Consider the following 18,958-nt stretch of genomic DNA (forward strand, 5'->3'; position numbering starts at 1 on the left):
AAATTGCTGCAACAAAAGCACAAATCCTGAACTCATAACTTCACAGAACAATAAAAGGAACCGACCATACAGTATTGTGTTATAAGATGTAGTAGTGTATTCAATAATTTTAAGCCATACACTTACAAAAGTTCTATACCTTAGCTGATCTTTCTGAATTTATGCTTAGGCAATTCATCAATTGCAGGCACTGTCTATTGTTTTGTGTACCACATATTGAAGAGGATATTTCTTAATTAACTATTCTAAGTTCAGAGGTTGCAAAACCAAACCAAAAAAGTTTCACACCTGAAACTCTTTTCCTGAAATGTTATTTACCATACTCCCCGAGATTCATGTTAATCATTTACCATATTTTAAGATTAGAAAATTCCATTGAAAAATTACCAAGCACTGTTTTTCCTTTTTCTTTCTGTATTCCAGAAGTCAATAAAAACATTAAAATAGCCTCACAAACAGACTATATCTTCAAAAGGCTAAATATTGCCACTGAACACAGAGTCCCTGAAGGATGGGGTTTAACCTGTCTGATATGAATTTTACTTTTTGTATAAATAGTGATTTTTAAATCTGTATGTGATTCTAAAACATGTATTTCCCCATATTATTCTAGACTACATGGAAAGGGCCTACTGTTATTTTATGTTGATGAGGTACTAATGGAAGTGCTGCTCATAGATATTAGGCTAGAGAGGGAACTTCGTTGTAGCTGAGATATTGGCTCCTGGTTCCCAGTGCAACACAGAGTAGAGTTCTGTCTGCTCTAAATTATGCGCAGCTGCAAAGGACCATTCCACCATCTGGAGATCAGGGCATAAAGACACCCACATCCACGTTTCCTTCCAGGAATGCCCCGAGAGCAGGAGCCAAGGGTTTTTTTCTTGTAGCTGGTAGGCCAGCTCTATGCATCCTGAGGTCCCCTTTACACAAGGATAATCCTCAAGGATGCAGTTAAGACAGCATTCTTGCTACTTTATACCATCACTTTGGTGCAAAGCAACTTGAGTAAATCCATCAAACTTAGGACACAGCAGCTAATGGCTGTGGGATGAGTATTTCCAAACAATACGATCATCTGAAATTACTGTGTACACTTGTATTTGTGAGAGACAGTTTCAGAATAAGATGGCTTCAGAAACAGAATATTCTTTGACTCAGTGTTTACAGGCATGCATCACACCAAGGAATTGTAGCCATCTTGTCTAAAGGCAGACAGCTCCACAAGAAAATGCAGGGAGAGAAGAAGGGCTAAAAATGAATGATGGGGATATTCACCAACTTCAAGGATGACTTGAAAAATGTTCCAGGCACCTACTAGCTGTAGGATTAAACCTGTTAGACAGAGGAAGATATGAAGGCTAAGGCTAGGTCCAGAGGCAGCAGCCTTATGAAGGTCAGCTCCATGTTATCGCCCTTCTGCTAGAGAGGGGGAGGGTGCCCTCTATGGGCACCACTTGGTGGTTCCATCTCTCCTTCTCTGCCTTAGGGTAGTATATTTCTGATAAACTTGCTCCAGTCCCTCCATCCCCAACTGCCTGTCTCCTCTCTTTCCTTCACAGCCTCTTGGATGCTGTGTTGGCAGAAGTCTCCACCGCTCTACCTCTACCCCAGAGCCCTCTGGCTACAAGGAGGGATGGAAAGAGATCTTGGTTACTCTTCCCCTAACTTCTGTCTCCTTGGTTGATCTTCCCAGTTAATAATTCCTATGACTGCCTCTGTTGCTCGTAGATTTCCCATGCAGCATGAAACTGAGGTGAGTCTTTGCTGTTTGACTGCTGCTGCCCACAGGTTTATGACTAGTTATGACTAGCAACCGGTTTCCTTAATTCTCTGGTGACGTCTATACCAGGGGTCGGCAACCTCTGGCACGCGGCTCGCCAGGATAAGCACCCTGGCGGGCCGGGCCAATTTGTTTACCTGCCGCATCGGCAGGTTCAGCCAGTCGCGGCTCCCACTGGTGGTGGTTTGCCATCCCAGGCCAATGGGGGTGACAGGAAGCCGCGGCCAGCACATCCCTCGGTCGCGCCGCTTCCCGCAGCCCCCATTGGTCTGGGACAGCGAACTGGGACAGCCAGTGGGAGCCGTGATCGGCCAAACTTGCCGACGCGGCAGGTAAACAAACTGGCCCGGCCTGCCAGGAGGGGTAGCAGCAACGGAGGCACAGCTGAGCCATACATGTCAGGGTCCAGTCTAAATTTACCACTTTTTTTTTTTTTTTTTAAATCTTCTAGACTTGCTAATGTACATCTCCGAGGCCTGCAAACCTATGAGCAGCAAAGATGCATGGAAATAATGCTGCATCACGTAACATTTTGAAGATTTTCTTTGCGACCATAAAGGCTTAGAAACTGCTTATTTAAAAATAAAGTTTACAGTCTTCAGAAATTGATCTCACATGTCTTAGGATCTCACGTACCTAGTTTTTTAAAATCCTGACTGTGTGTCAGTCTATACTGTGCATGTGCAGGTAGTGTTTTTTATTCCTAGATCTCAAAGTGACTTGTAAAGGTTGTTATTTCCACGTAGGAGTAAGTGAGAGACAGAGAGGTTAACTGACCTACCAACAGCACTCAGCAAGACCATGGTAGAGTTAGAACTAGAATCCAAATCCAGCTCCCAGTCTTGCTTGCTAGCGATGCTTTCCACAGTATTTATCTAGATGAGTGCGTTTAACTTTTACGGTTTGATCTCTTTCAGTGAAACTGCCAGAAAACTTCATTCAAATTGACAGTGTTCCTTAAAATAAGGAAGTTTTTAAGTTAGCCATTTAAAAAAAAAAAAGTCTAGACATTTTAAATGGGGAAATAAATCTTAATGGTTATGGGAGTGGATTTTACTTCCTTACCATGTTGACAAAAGTCTCTTTGGTGGGCCCAAGAGCAGCAATACCAAACCTGTTCAATCCTGCTCTCCTCCCCATTACCATTCTCTTTGTGCATGCATCTGCCTGCTACCTCTTCAGTTTAATTGCAGGTTTGCTCCTGCTCTTGCTGTTAAGCACCCTCTTTCACATCCCGTGGAGGAGCATGCAGCTGAGATCCCATCAAAGCACTGTGTGAGAGTGATGCAAGTGACCGTCAATAAAATAGTGAAACAGGCTAAACTCAAATTACTGTCAACTGCACAAAGTACGGGGTTAAAAAACAGAGAAAAAATGTTTTTCTCTAATGTTTCTTTTCTAGTAATCTGAGGGATTACTTGTAAAAATAGCAGATACACAGGTTTTCATAAGGAAATGTGATTTTTTTTTTTCAAGTTGGTGTTCCTTTACTCTGAAATTCTGTCCTTTGTTACACCTGTGCTATTCTATTGGGAAATTGGGTGTAGCAGAAATCAATTTAAAGGCATAGATGCAGCTCCCTGGAAACAGCCAGTATGTCTACACTGTCTTGTAAACATGGGTCTGTGGAACCCGGCCTTTTGGACTCAGTGTTTCCAAACCCGTGCTCTAGCATCTACACTGTATTGTAAACCTGGGTTTACAATTGCTGGACCTTGGTCTCGTGACTGTGCTGATATGTCCACCTTCTGACTTGGGTCTGTCACTTGAGTTACATCCAGACTGCAGAACAACAGGGCTTGGACCCAAGTGATAGTGGGACTCAGACGATGACCCAAAACCCTAGCTGAGTCCTAGGTCCTGAGTGCTTGCTGATCCAAGTCAGATTGATTTGTGTGTGGGAAAAAGGCAAACCTGAGTCAGGGCTTGGACTTAATGTGCAGGGTAGACATATCCTGATAGCTTAATTTACCCTGTACAATATTGTTTATGGAGGAATGCAAGCAGGAAAGAACTCATGTTGATTTTCAGATTCCAGGATGAGTTTGCAGGATTGGCAATTAAAACAAACCTTTTTCCCACTTGGAAAGTAAGCAAGAAGTGTTAGACACAATCATAATGGAAACCCTCCTGCTCCGTGCCATTTTTACAATACTTTTTCAGTGTGCATCTGCACTTTCAGTCAAAATAAACCAGGAAACTGTCTGTTATCTGTGGCAGTTGCCGGCTGTCCTACTTATGGGAATGAAGCTGTCTGGCCTGTCAAATAAGATAGAAGGGTGAAAGCAACTCTAATATACCTCATTACAGACACAGGAAAAACCTGTGGCCTTCTTCCAAAGTGTTGCCACATAATGACTATTATGGACCATAGTAACTACAGAGAGGCCCATATAAGGAGTTGGTGTATTTAAGTCTTTCAAACAAGATTGGATGTCTTTCTAAAAGCTATACCAGGGGTCGGCAACGTTTGGCACGCGGCTCACCAGGGTAAGCACCCTGGCGGGCCGGGCCAGTTTTATTTACCTGCTGACGCGGCAGGTTCGGCCAATCGCAGCCCCCACTGGCCACGGTTCGCCGTCCCGGGCCAATGGGGGCAGCGAGAAGCAGTGCGGGTGAGCGATGTGCTGGCTGCGGCTTCTCGCTGCCCCCATTGGCCTGGGACGGCGAACCGCGGCCAGTGGGGGCCGCGATCGGCCGAACCTGCCACATCAGCAGGTAAATAAAATGGCCCGGCCCGCCAGAGTGCTTACCCTGGCGAGCCACATGCCGAATGTTGCCGACCCTTGAGCTATACTTTAGTTCCCCGAAAGTTTCTGATCTTGATACAGGAGTGACTGGGTGAAATTCTGTAATCTCTGTTATGTAGGCTACATGATCATAAATTCCCATTCTCACCTTCAACTCCATGTACTCATTTATTAAACAATCTGAGAGGGTACAAGTTGATGGTTATGATTTTGGCTTGCCATTCTAAGAGTGTGCCCTCCAGAAAGCAGTGCATTCACTTCTTCAATACCTGTGATAATTATGACTTGTGTGGGGAATTCTTCTTTGTATGTGTGGCTGGATATACGCAGTTTAACCTGCTACACTTAGTTTTTATTATGTGCAGATGCCTATGTGGTTCTCAAGCCAAAATTTGGCCCTTCTTTTTTAAAAAACCTTTTGGCATACATCAGTTCTAACTAAGCCAATAGAAACTTGCTCTTAACTTTGGCTGTATAGTAAGTCAGTCTTGTCTGGACTCTGTTGTTGGTGAAGTGGCAGGAAAATTCTCTGGTTTTTACAGAGCCAACTCATAAAAATGTTCCTTATTTTTTGGAATAAGATATTTTTTAAACTGATTTAGTATAAGCTTTTCATTTTAAAGTTTTAGAATAGACTTATAACTAAATAATAAATACTTTGGGAATGAACACAGATCCATAAATGTAACTGTTATAAGAGATCATATTGAAACAGAAACTTAGGAACAACATTAATGATCTAGCCAGAGTCTATTCTGGGTATCAATAAATCAGTTTCAAGATTTCCCTCCTCCTCATTCCAAATGAATTAATCTTTTAAGCCAGTGGCAACAAGCCTTTCAATTGCCAGGCATTCATTTCATGATTGGAAAACAGAACTTCTGAGGAGTCATCAGCAAAAAGATCTCTAGATCTCATTTGTTAACAGTCTTCCATGTGTTAACTATCACATAGAAAACCCCAACTGGAGTTTTAGGGCCTTCTCCTCTTTCTTGCTGTTTTCACTCCTGGCTATTTCTAACAAAATAGACTCTAGCTATATTCATAACCAACAATAACATTAATAAAAAAATCTGAAAGAAGTTTTGTGCCTATTCAGCTTCCTGATGCTGTCCACTCATCCTGTTGATGATTGACATTCATTATCCTTCCTGGCAGGTGTGTGTGTGGTCATGTTACACATACAGTAATATTTCATTCTGGGAAATGTTTAAGAAATACATACAAGAACTCTGCAAGTAATTTACCTATATTATTCATATTGGAGTCTACATCTATAGTGGGGACTCTCTTAAACGAATATAAGAAATTCACTGGACCAAATTCATTTCTGGTTTAACTCCATTGATTACAATGATTACAAGGGATTCATTTGGCCAGTTTTTGTCTATTTAGTCATACAGGCCAATACATCATATTAAAAACTCTTAAGGGAAATGGCAACAGTAGAATTGATCTTTTCCATGTAACGAACAACCTTCTCCTTATTTCTGCTGAAGGCACTTTCTCCCTCCTGGTTTTCCTTGGCCTTAGTGCAGCCTTCAGTATTGTGGATCACTTTCTCCTGCTGGTTTCCACCTGTAAACTTTCTGCTCTTACCTGTCAAACAACTCTTCTGCTAGAAGTGGCTGCATCTCAGTGGATCCCATCAAGGTTTAGGTCTTAGCCTCTTTTCTCTTCTATCCAGCTTCTCCCTACCTTTTCTTTTAGTTGCCACACCTATGATGATGATCAGCCATTCTATACCCTTTGGTACCTTTAATGACTTCTCTCTGTTCCTCTCTCTGTCTGTCATGACTAAATAAACGTCTGGCTTCATCTCTGCTTCTGAAGACGTTGAATTGAAGAGAGAAGGGATTCTCTTGAGCAAGAAAATCCTCAAATGCAACTCCATCCCCTCTATTTCCTCCTCCAACACCTTGGCATCGTCCTGGGCCCTCTTATTCCTGCAGATCTGTCTATCGCCAGCTTCACATCCCTGCCAGTGCACTGCCTTGACTGAAATCCTAGTGCCACATTCTCTGTGGCGTCCAAGTTCCAGCTCTCTAGATTTCAGCACGTGGAGAACGCTGCTGCCCATCTTCTCACAAATGCAAAGAAGTTTGATGGTAACAAAGAACAACACTGTCCTGCCTTGCACTCATTTCAGGTCTAGTCCAAATTTACCATGTTTCTTTTTTTAAAGTATACCTTATAGACTGGTTTTTGCTTTTTTTACCTTCCTTGATGCTCCCTCCACTTACCTAGCACTGACATCCTCTTTGTCCCTTCAAGCAATTTCTCTTCTGCTGCAAGAACCTTCTCCTCTGCATCTCTTGCCATCTAAAATTGTGTTCCTGTATCTCTTCAGTTCATCAGTACTCTGTCATCTGATAGCACACATTTTCTCCCTTTCGTATATGTATTAATTTCTCTCTCTGCATTATTATTATTATTATTATTATTATTTTATAATAAAATATTTTGGATACAGCTTGTATAAAATAGAAGGCAGATCAAGCTTCTATTTAAGTCATTGTGAGTTTTGCCACTAACTTAAAAATGTGAGCAGGATAAGACCTTAAGGTTATATTCTATTAGACATTGATCTATTTCGTTTATACCAATAGTTCCCAAGCTGTCATCAAGTAAGCATCAGTTATGCAAGAAGCTCTTGCTGGTTGCCTGCGGAGAGCTGGCTGATCGTGTAATGCTGGTTCTCCTCCTTGAATCCAGTTACTAAAATCACATTAAAAGAAGCTAAAATATTAAATACTTTCTCAATATTATTTTTAGTGTGAGCTGTTTTAACTGTCACAAGGATTTTGTTCTGGAAGGGGAATTGGCTTGCATGATAATGAATGGGAAGGAGGTGATCTGTGAGACAATATCTTTATTAAGGTGTGGTCAAAGCTATGGAAAAGTTAGAGAACCCCTGGTTTATACAAAGTTAAAATCTTGAATGAAAAACAAGTGTCTCTTACAGCAGCATGCACATGTTCTAATGGATGCAAGATTGTGTAGTATACTATGCGCTGTGTACTGGTGGATCCCATGTGCTGTAATTTACTACATTTGCACTTACTGACTTTGTTACCATTACAAATTAAAGTTTTAACATTTGAACCATATGAAACTAAAATGCTATCTTCCAAAATTTTAGCCTTAGAGTCTCTGCCGGCTTCTGTGCAAATTGATTGTGACATTTGCCGGCAGTGGTGTTGATCACTGTGTCTGCTGCACTCCAATTTAAATATACTTCGCTGAGTACTGAAGAGCCATAAAATACACTTTCCTAATGCCTCTTGTCAGGAAGACTCTCTGCTACCACAGACTTATGCTCTGATGTGAGAGTCACTTAGGCTACGTCTACACTGCATACCTTACACTGCCGTGCTGTTGTAAGGTATGCAGTGTAGCCATTCTCTTCTGCCAGGAGAGAGCTCTGCTAATGACAAAATAAAACCATCCTTACTGAGGGGTGGTAGCTTTGTCAGCAGGAGAGTGTTTTCCACCAACGAAGCGGTGTCCACACCTGCACTTTTCATCATTAAAACTTTTTTTCACACCCCTGAGCGACAAAAGTTTTTTAACGACGAAAGTACAGTGTAGACATAGCCTTAGACTGAATATGCTGAAAGAGTCTGTTAATGTTGATGCTCAGAGAGGGCTGATTGACAGGCTCAAGAAGAATAGATCTCCTTTCAGAGGCAAACTGTCAATATTCTGTATCAAAGGTTTGAGAATAGTAAGAGTTGACACCGTGCCCTCCAAAAACACAGGCATGAAGCGATATGCTAAGCAGTGTAATGATGGGTGGGAAGAATATTTCCAGTATCTGAATATAGTCATTAAGATTTGTATAGGTGCTCTCTACTCAGGGCCGGCTCCAAGCACCAGCAAAACAAGCAGGTGCTTGGGGCGGCACATTTCTAGGGGCGGCATTTTGGCGCCGGCCATCATAGGCGTCGACTCTGGGGCATGGGGAAAAAGTGCCCCCGCCGCCCCAGCTCGCCACCTCCGCTCACCTCCACTCCGCCTCCGCCTGCTCCACAGAGCGTGCCGCCACCGCTCCGCTTCTCCCCCCTCCCTCCCAGGCTTGCCGGGTGCAAAACAGCTGTTTCGCGCAGCAAGGCTGGGAGGGAGGAGAAGCCGAGTGGCGGGCGCTCGGGAGAGGCGGCAGTGGTGGTGGAGCGGAGGTGAGCTGCAGCGGGGAGCGGTTCCTCTATCCCCCGTTACATCCTGCGCCCCACCCTAGCTCACCTCCGCTCCGCCTGCTCCCCTGAACGCGCCGATGCTCCGCTTCTCCCCCCTCCCTCCCAGGGTTGCCGCGTGTGAAACAGCTGTTTCGCGCAGCAAGGCTGGGAGGGAAGAAGGGAGGGAGGAGAAGCCGAGCGGGGGGGTGCTCGGGGGGCGGCGGCGGTGGTGGAACAGAGGTGAGCTGGAGTGGGGAGCGGTTCCTCTACCCCCCGTTACTTCCTGCGCCCCCCACCCTAGCTCACCTCCGCTCTGCCTGCTCCCCTGAATGCACCGCTACTCCGCTTCTCCTCCCTCCCTCGCCTGAAAGGAAGCGGGGAGAAGCGGAGCGGCGGCGTGCCCAGGGGAGCAGGCGGAGCAGAGGTGAGCAAGGGCAGAAGGTTGCGGTGGGTCCCGCAGGAAGCAATGGCGGGGGGGAAATGTGGCACGCCCAGGGGAGGAGGCGGGGCTGGGGATTTGGGGAAGGGGTTCGGAAGCGGTAGAGTTGGGGCGGGGCGGGGGGCAGGGAGGCATGAAAAAAGGGGGATGGCCAAAATTTTTTTGCTTGGGGTGGCAAAAATCCTACAGCCGGCCCTGTCTCTACTTGCCTGTCTTTTATCCTGTTCTTCTCTTATTCAAAAACTTTTTATCGTCAGTCTTAATCTGCTAAACAGTAGTTTATTTAATCAGAGTTTAAAATTAGGCATTTTACAGAGTTCCCACATACCATTATGAATCATTAATGTTTGTTTTTATATTTCATTACAGCGGAAAACAGATGTGCCACTTCAAATACACTAACGTGCACAATGTGTCTTGCCCTGGGCCCAGAGTGTGGATGGTGTTCTCAAGAGGTGAGCTATTTCTTTGTTTTATTGTTGTATTTATTTATTTTAGCTGCTTCTAACACACTTACGCAGATGAAGGAACTCCAGAACATGAAAAAGAAAGATATTGAGAAATAACAGGGAAAAATTATTTTGACTTATTCTTGGAGACAGCACCTGAGAAATCATGTGAAATATATTTGGTTGTGAAAAGAGAAAATTTTACTTTTTTTTAATCTGGAAAATTACAGTAATTTTTAAATAAAGTGTGAACCTTTTTATGCTTTCCATCTACTTTATAGACAGCATTGGCAGACTAAAAGTAACTTTGGGGAGTTCAAAAGTTTTTGGTCTCAGCAATACAAAATTACTTATCAGTAATTTGTATTAAACACCCTCATTATATATCAGAAGCAAATCATTTTCATATCTGTGCTTATTACATTTCAGCAAGTTACTTTACTAGTAATGTTTTGGTTTTGAATTTCTTGGAGTCAATTTGATTTCATCAGACATAATTTCCTTTGTCACATATGGAAAACTGATGCTTTGCTATTTTTGACACAAGCAACCTTCAGTTTTGTGACTTGCCAGGGATTGTAATGCTTTTGTGATTAATTGAATTATTCTGAAATCAGTACTGTATTGAAAACAGTGAGGTTTCTGTTTTTGACAAACAACCAGTTAATTTCAATTTGTATATACCCAGTTATGAGTTTTCATGTCTCTGAAGAGTGTTAAGGGTGATTTGTAGGTTTTTATTTTATTTTATTTCCTTTGCAAGATTGTTTACTGGCAATTAGAAGTTCACAAAAACTTTTAAGGGCACTTTTAGGCAATTAGTAATAGGGTAAGATGTCATCTGCTGACTTCACAAGGGTTCGTTTATTTTGATGCTCACATTGCAGCCAATGGGTTTCTCTCTCTCCCCTTCATGCCAGCATAATTTTAGAGGCTGAATGGTGGGTCAGTTAAAATACTACATTATTGCATTCAATCTTTGTGTATTTTTCCATATTGTTTTGTTACAAAATCATTTTTAAACTTTCCATTTTGTATATGCAATTTTAAAGTGTATATTTTTATATTTCTTCAATACACTACAAACATTGCTAATTTGATTGTTTTAAAGCTGTTAATTAGAACTGATGGTGCTATTTTTCTCTTTCTATTTATGCACTGACTGCAACTTCTACAAGTGTATTTGTTATCCCCAAGTGTTCATCAAGTAGTTTGTGAACAAACGTCACCCTTTCTCTGTCACTATGAGTATGTGTACACTTTAGGGACTATACTGGCATAGGTACAGTGCTGTAGCTTTGCCGCCATAACACAGCACTGTATGAACACCACCTCCCTAAACAATGGCAGCTAGGTTAATGGGAATATTTTTCTATTGACATAGCTGCGTGTAGACTGGGGGTTAGGTCAGTATAGCAACGGCACTCGAGTGGATTTTTCACACCCCTGACCAACATAGCAATGTAACCTACATTTTAAATGTAGAACAGGCCAATGTCTTTTACCCTTGTGCTATTTCTCATTGCCATGTGTAGTTGGATGTTACTGTTTCTACTCCCCGGTTGAATGATTGTCTTGTTTTATTCTTTTGCTGAAGAGAATTCAGATAGTGCTCGCAAATAATGAATAACACTTTCGTATGAATATTTTAGATGAATCATCATTCGTGTTTAAAATTCACTAAATGTTCTGTATTTGTCGACCCTTTCATAAATAACTGGTGGCATCCATACTCACAAACTACAATTAACATACCCCAGAAATGATAATTTGCTATATTATTTGCATGTAAACACACACAAATTGAAACTATTCAACTAGCTCTCATATTACTAAATGAAAAACTTTCTGGCATCAAAACTAATTATTAAATTTTGTCTGTGCCTGTTAAAACCATCTTTCAAAACTCTTTGTGTAGGAGAATTTTTTTTGCAACCACACTTTTTCTTTTTCTTTCCCATTTTATGTTTTCTGCATTTCTTTGTTAACAGTGTGTGCTACTATGGGAGTATTTTATGAAGTTCAGCAAACGAAGCCTGAATTTCTTTGTTAATAAAACAAAAATTAATTGATCCACTTCTGTTTGATATTTTAAAAAAAAGTTCTTATACATTGAATTTGTTCTTTGAAAACCACCTGTTTTGTGAAAGTAACCCATTAAAAAATCTGTGGCCTCAGAAGTTAATGGAGTAAGGTTCCATGAAAGATCATCTCGTTCTATAGCATGGGTAGGCAACCTTTCAGAAGTGGTATGCCAAGTTCACTCTAATTTAAGGTTTCGCGTGCCAGTAATACATTTTAACTTTTTTAGAAGGTCTCTCTCTATAAATCTATATGATATAAATAAACTATTGTTGTATTTAAAGTAAATAAGGTTTTTAAAATATTTAAGAAGCTTCATTTAAAATAAAATTAAAATGCAGATCTTATCAGTTTAGTGTGATCCTTGCCCTCGCTTTTCCTTGCTGAGTTTTCCAATGTGGGCTACAGCAGGGGGTGACTGAAGAGCGCTGGGTCGAGGCTAGGAGCAGAGCCCCAGGCTGGCTGCCAGTACCCCAGGCTGGCAGTGAGCTGAGCGGGGCCGGCGGCCAGAACCCCAGACCAGCAGCGGGATGAGCCACTCAGCCCACCTCCGGCTCCGCTCAGTCCGCTGCTGGTCTGGGGTTCCAGCAGGGGTGAAAGTAACTTAAATTGCTTACAGGTACTGTCATATTGCAACCTCCCTCGGGGGGAGGAGATCAGGGGCTGGGGATGTGTGGGTGTGGGGGGGGAGCACTCAGGGCAGGGGGTTGAGGTGCGGGGGGTTCAGGGCAGGGGGTGTGGATGTGGATGATGCAGGAGTCAGGGCTGGGAGCATGGGGGGGTGCAGGAGTCAGGGTTGGGTGGCATGAGGGGCTCAGGGCAGGGGGTTGGGGTGTGTGTGTAGGGGGGAGTCCTGGAGGAGCAGGGGCTTGGGGCTGGCCTGGGACAGTCCCAGTTGCAGCAGGGTTACCTGGATGGTGGATGGGTCCCTGCCCCACGCTGTTCCTGTTCCTGCCAACGGAGATGTGGGCCAGCTGTGTGTGGGCACTGCATCTGCAGGCAAATGGGGGGCGACAGCAGAAGACCCCCCTGGCCTGCCGCTCCCTTCCCCTTCTTCCCCAGGGGCCGCAGCTGTGCACTCTGCAGGGACGGCACGTGCCTGCAGTGCCCTGGTATCCAGCCACAGTGGCGAGAGAGGGGCAGCAGGACAGGCTGGGATGTGGACGCCTCCTGCCGGCCCCTTTCACTTGCCTGACTGCCTGCTGCTTAGTCCGGTGCACGGGGCCGCCGGCTCCAGCCTGCAGGAGAGTTCCGGCAGCCAGCAGGACCCCAGCTGGGAGTGCGCCACGCTCCGTGCTTCCACCCACAGTGGAGCGCCCCAGCATCGGCTGGCTCCGAGCGTGCATGCTCCACCTTACTTTCACTTCTAGGTTCTGGCTGCCGGCCCCTTGCCAGCCGGGGTCCCGGTGGCCAGGATCCCGGCTGGCCAGCACCCCGGCTGGCAAGGGGCCAGCAACTGGAACCCCAGAGCGGTGGCGGGTTGAGCGGCTCAGCCCGCCACCGGTCTGGAGTTCCGTCCACCGGCTCCTGCCAGTCGGGGTTCCAGCCGCTGGCCCCACTCAGCCCACTGCCAGCTCGGGGTTCCGTCCATTCAGGCCAGCAGCGGGCTAAGGGGGACTGGCGTCCACAACCCTGGGCTGGCAGCGGACTGAGCAGGGCCAGGGCCCCGCTCAGCCCGCTGCCGGTCTGGAGTTCTGGCCAGTGGATCCTGCCAGCCGGGGTCTCAGCCGCCGGCTCCACTCAGCCCGCTACCGGCCTGGGGTTCCCTTCACCCAGGCCGGCAGCGGGCTGAGCCGGGCCGGCGGCCGGGACCTCGGTGTGCCATTAAAAATCGGCTCGCGTGCCACCTTTGGCACGCGTGCGTAGGTTGCCGACCCCTATTCTATAGTTTGCTTAGTCTGACACTCAAGCCATCCCTAAGATTTTGGAATTGGGGAGCGGGGGAAACAAACCCAAACCCACCTCTGTCTAAAAGTTTTGGAGCTATATACAAGGGAGAGCTCCTTTACAAAAACTCCCTTTTGCTGTCATCCACATCTCCCAGTATTTTGACAATTTAAAACTACGTCTGTCAAGAGATTAAAAGAAGTAAATATGGGATTAATCGCGCAATTGAACAATAATGAAATACCATTTATTTAAATATTTTTTGAAGTTTTCTACATTTTCAAATATATTTATTTCAATTACAACATTGAATACAAAGTGTACAGTGCTCACCTTATATTTATTTTTGATTATGAATATGTGCACTGTAAAGAAAAAAAGAAAAAGAAATAGTATTTTCAGTTTACCTAATACAAGTACTGTAGTGCAATCTGGTTTATCATGAAAATTGAACTTATATATGTAGAATTATGTACAAAATATAACTGCATTCAAAAACAAAACAATGTAAAACTTTAGAGCCTGCAAGTCCACTCAGTCCCTGTAGTTTCTGCATCAGAGTGTTGTTCTTTTAAGACTTCTGAAGGTATGTTCCACACCTCGTCCCTCTCAGATTTTGGAAGGCACTTCAGCTTTTAAACTTTGGGTCGAGTGCTGTGACTATCTTTAGAAATCTCACATTTTTGTGTTTTGTCAAATCTGCAGTGAAAGTGTTCTTAAAATGAACAACATGTGCTGGGTCATCATCCAAGACTGCTATAACATGAAATATATGGCAAAATGTGGGTAGAACAGACTGGGAGACATACAATTCTCCCCAAGTTGTTTAGTCACAAATTTTACACATTATTTTTTTAAAAAGCATCATCAGCATGGAAGCATGTCCTCTGGAATGGTGGCCAAAGCATGAAGGGGCATATGAATGTTTAGCATATCTGGCACGTAAATACCTGGCAATGCCGGCTACAAAAGTGCCATGTGAATGCTTGTTCTCAATTTCAGGTGACATTGTAAATAAGGAGCCGGCAGCATTATCTCCTGTAAATGTAAACAAACTTGTTTGTCTTAGTGATTGGCTGAATAAGAAGTAGGACTGAGTACACTTGCCCGCTCTAAAGTTTTACATAGTTTTGTTTTTGAGTGTAGTTATATTTTGTACATAATTCTACATTTGTAAGTTCTACTTTCATGATAAAGAGATTGCACTATAGTACTTGTATGAGGTAAATTGAAAAATACTATTTCTTTTTTTACAGTGCAAATGCTCATAATCAAAAATAAATATAAAGTGAGCACTGTACACTTTGTAATCTGTTGTATTTGAAAATGTAGAAAAATATTTAATACATTTAAATTGGTATTCTATTAAAGTGCAATTAAAACTGTGATTAATCGTGATTAATTTTGTTGAGTTGATTGCATGAGTTAACTGTGATTAATCAACAGCTCTATTTAAAACATTTCCTGCCCCATACACAGGCAACCACAAAACAAGAGGATACTGGCATAACTGTCTCTTATGGCTTATATAGGGGGAACAGATGGGCTCATCAGCTTGTAGATTTTTAATGGGCCAGAAGGGACCATTAAATTATATAGTCTGTCATCCTGTATTGCATGGGTCATAGAACTTCACCTCTGTTTTGAGCACAGTACAGCTCATATGCAGTTGTGCAATTGCTAGGAAGATGTAGTAGGCTTCCTCCTCACCAAACACTCAAATAACCCTTCATGCCCCTTACAAAAGACTTTCAAAAATCTGGCAGTTCCCACTGGCCTCAGTGGGAGCTGCTGAGTTTCCAGCACACTTGAAAATCTGGCCACTTGTTGAGCAACTTAACTATAGATATTGGTCCTAATTTTGAAAATATTGTCTTAAACAAAATTTCCAGTAGACTTTTTCTGAGAAATGAGCAGTACATTTTGAAGTAAAATAGTAAGTGTGGCTCACACTACTTTGGTGGAACTGCTTTAGTGAACGTAGCACAAACAATTTTACAGTGACATAATGACAGTGCATACCATTCTTTTTCCAAAGGCAGCTTGTTCTAAAAGTGCAAAATCCTCTCTATTCAAAAAGTTTTGTCCTTTAAATCTAAAATTATTTTTCTTTAACTTCTATTTTAAATATTTTCTTGTTATTGTTCTTATTAAAAACATGTGGTTTCCATGGCCTTGCACAACAGTCTTTGCAATTATAGTAGCATGTTCTATTGTTTGAAACACTTGTTATTTGGTAACTTGGTTTCCTTTGAAGATTATGTATTTTCTAACTTAAAATGGCTTGTACTTTTTGCCTCTTTTCAACCAGGATTTCATGGCAGGAGCAACACAGAAGGGACGATGTGACATGGTTTTTAATTTAATAAAAAAAGGCTGCCAATCAGAATTTATAGAAAATCCCACCATTCGTGTAACAATACCCAGCGACCACAAGGCAAATACACAAGTAACACCGGGAGAGGTTTCAATCCAACTGCGTCCAGGTTTGGTTATCTAAAGCATTGCTACTGTATTAAATCTAAACTAAATTCAGGGACGCTTCAATCCAGTCTGTGAGGCAATGGCTGTAATTGTTATTTAGAAGAATGAAACTAACTATCTTTCATCTATAAAACTATTTGTAGAAGTATAACTGCAATGTTCCTATGGGTATAGTTTTTCTACATTTTCAAGTACATTGATTTCTATTACAGCACAGAATAAAAAGTGTACAGTGCTCACTTTATATTATTATTTTTGATAACCAATATTTGCACTATAAAAATGATAAACAAAAGAAATAATATTTTTCAATTCACCACATACAAGTACTGTAGTGCAATCTCTTTATCATGAAAGTTGAATTTACAAATGTAGATTATTTTTGTTACATAATTACACTCAAAAACAAAACAATGTAAAACTTTAGCGCCTACAAGTCCATTCAGTCCTACTTCTTGTTTGTCTTAGCAATTAGCTGAACAAGTTTGTTTACATTTACAGGAGATACTTCTGTCTGCTTCTTATTTACAATGTCACCTGAAAGTGAGAACAGGCGTTCGCTTGGCACTTTTGTAGCCAGTGTTGCAAAGTATTTACATCCCAGATATGCTAAATATTCATATGCCCCTTCATGCTTCGGCCACCATTTCAGGGAACATGCTTCCACGCTGATGATGTTCGTTAAAAACAAAATGCATTAATTAAATTTGAGACTGAATTCCTTTGGGGAGAATTGTATGTCTCCTGTTCTGTTTTACCCACATTCTGCCATATATTTCATGTTATATCAGTCTTGGATGATGACCCAGCACATGTTGTTCGTTTTAAGACAAAACGCAAAGAAGGTACCAATGTAAGATTTTTAAAAATAGCTACAGCACTCCCAAGGTTTAAGAATGTGAAGTGCCTTCCAAAATCTGAGAGGGACGAGGTGTGGAGCATGTTTTCAGAAGTCTTAAAAGAGCAACACTCAGATGTGGAAACTACAGAGCCCGAACCGCCAAAAAAGAAAGTCAGCCTTCTGCTAGTGGCATCTGACTCAGATGATGAAAATGAACATGCGTTGGTCTGTTCTGCTTTGGATTGTTATCGAGCAGAACACATCATCAGCATGGATGCATGTCCTCTGGAATGGTGGTTGAAGAATGAAGGGACATATGAATCTTTAGTGCATCTGGCACATAAATATCTTGCGACGCCTGCTACAACAGTGCCACGCAAACTCCTGTTCTCACTTTCAGGTGATATTGTAAACAAGAAGCGGGCAGCATTGTCTCCGGCAAATTGTAACCAAACTTGATTGGCTGAAGTAAGACTGAGTGGACTTGTAGACTCTAAAGTTATACATGGTTTTATTTTTGAATAGGGTTTTTTTGTACATAATTCTACATTTGTAAGTTCAACTTTCATAATAAAGAGATTGCACTACAGTACTTGAATTACGTGAATTGAAAAATATTTTCTTTTGTTTTTTACAGTGCAAATATTTGTAATAAAAATAAATATAAAGTGAGCACTGTACACTTTGTATTCTGTGTTGTAATTGAAATCAGCATATTTGAAAATGTAGAAAACATCCAAAAGTATTTAAATAAATGTTATTCTATTATTACGTGATTAATTTTTTTAATCACGTGATTAATCGTGATTAATTCTTTTAATCACTTGATGGCCCTATATTTTGTTTGTTTTTTGTTCACATTTACTATCTGCTTGCAAAGGCGCCTAAAGTTGATATAGGGAATAACTTCCCAGGTACCTCTGTACACCTAAACTTGTCCTCAAATGAATGGAAAGTCTTTGTCTGACCAACTCAAATATGTGTGATGGTGTGTCCTTCAACTCCCTGTAGCCTACAGAAGGAGAATAGCCACCATCACAAAGACAATTCCACATTTAACGAGGAAGATGGGCCTTCTGTAGAAAAGCATTAAGGGAATTAGATCTGAGTCATCTTCAAGTCTTACTGCAGGAGTGAAGCACAAGTGAAAGTTAGCCGTCCACCTTTTCCACCCCTCAAATTATTAAAATGGTGGGTCACATTCTGATACCCTTAGTCACACTGAATCATACTTTACTTCTCTAGAAATCCCATTGACTGCAGTAGGACTACTTGTAGAGTAAGGTGGAATTCAGGCTGAGTAGGGGTCTCGGAATCTGGGCCTCTCTAACAGCTGTCATTAAATTATTTTAGGGGCTCTGAAATGTTTTGGGCTAATGTGGAACGCAACCTTCTGAAAAGCTGGTTTAAGTCATCTGCTTTTTATAAATGAAAAGAAGCTTAGAGATCCTCTCCTAGTCCTAAATGAACATCTGTCCACGTCACAAAGTTTTACAGAGTAAGAGCAACTGCTGGTTTTTGCTCAAGAGAGGCATAAGACTGAAATTGCCTATGGTGCTAAGACTCAGAATTGAATAGATTGGCCACAGTCTGCCCTTAGTTATACCCAGTGGTGTTGCATAGGTATAACTGTGGAAGGAATTTGGCTCGCTATATGGCGTTTGTATGGTATGTTATGCAGAATAAAAGTGTGTGTGTGTGTGTGTGTGTGTGTGTGTGTGTGTGTGTGTGAAGGATTTTTGTTTTGTTTTTAATCCTGGCTTTTAGGATTCACTTACGTAATCAGAAAAGCTAGGATTTATGTGGAAGAAAATAAAAGCTCTATTTATGACAAAATATTTTACATCGTGGGAGTTGCATTGCAAATTAAAGACTGTGAGGTTCATTTAAAAAAAAATGTTTTCATTGGCAAGTAGGAAGCATAAAGGTGGAGTTTCAGCATACTGAAATTTCCTTTTGTTCATACAAGAGCTGGTCATGGACAAAAGCTGGAATTTTCAGACGGAAAATGTTCACATATACCCCTCCCTGTCCTTAACCCTCCCCCCCAAAAAATCATCAGGTAAATTGC

At 42.1% G+C, this 18,958-nt stretch overlaps 1 protein-coding gene across 3 annotated transcripts in view; it reads left to right on the top strand.

The window, feature by feature from the left end:
* The window catches only part of ITGB8 (integrin subunit beta 8), a 73,126-nt gene that overhangs the window by 12,919 nt on the left and 41,249 nt on the right, over positions 1-18,958 (top strand). For 2 of the 3 annotated variants that reach the window (XM_042856359.2, XM_005303147.4), the window contains exons 2-3: positions 9,514-9,599; positions 15,874-16,048. In XM_042856359.2, the coding sequence (XP_042712293.1) occupies positions 9,514-9,599; positions 15,874-16,048 (261 nt within the window). Of the gene's footprint in view, positions 1-1,563; positions 1,754-9,513; positions 9,600-15,873; positions 16,049-18,958 lie in introns of those variants that run through there. The other variant, XM_005303148.3, reaches the window with a different exon arrangement.

This window comes from Chrysemys picta, chromosome 2 (genome assembly GCF_011386835.1).
Source record: "Chrysemys picta bellii isolate R12L10 chromosome 2, ASM1138683v2, whole genome shotgun sequence".
NCBI lineage: Eukaryota > Metazoa > Chordata > Testudines > Emydidae > Chrysemys > Chrysemys picta.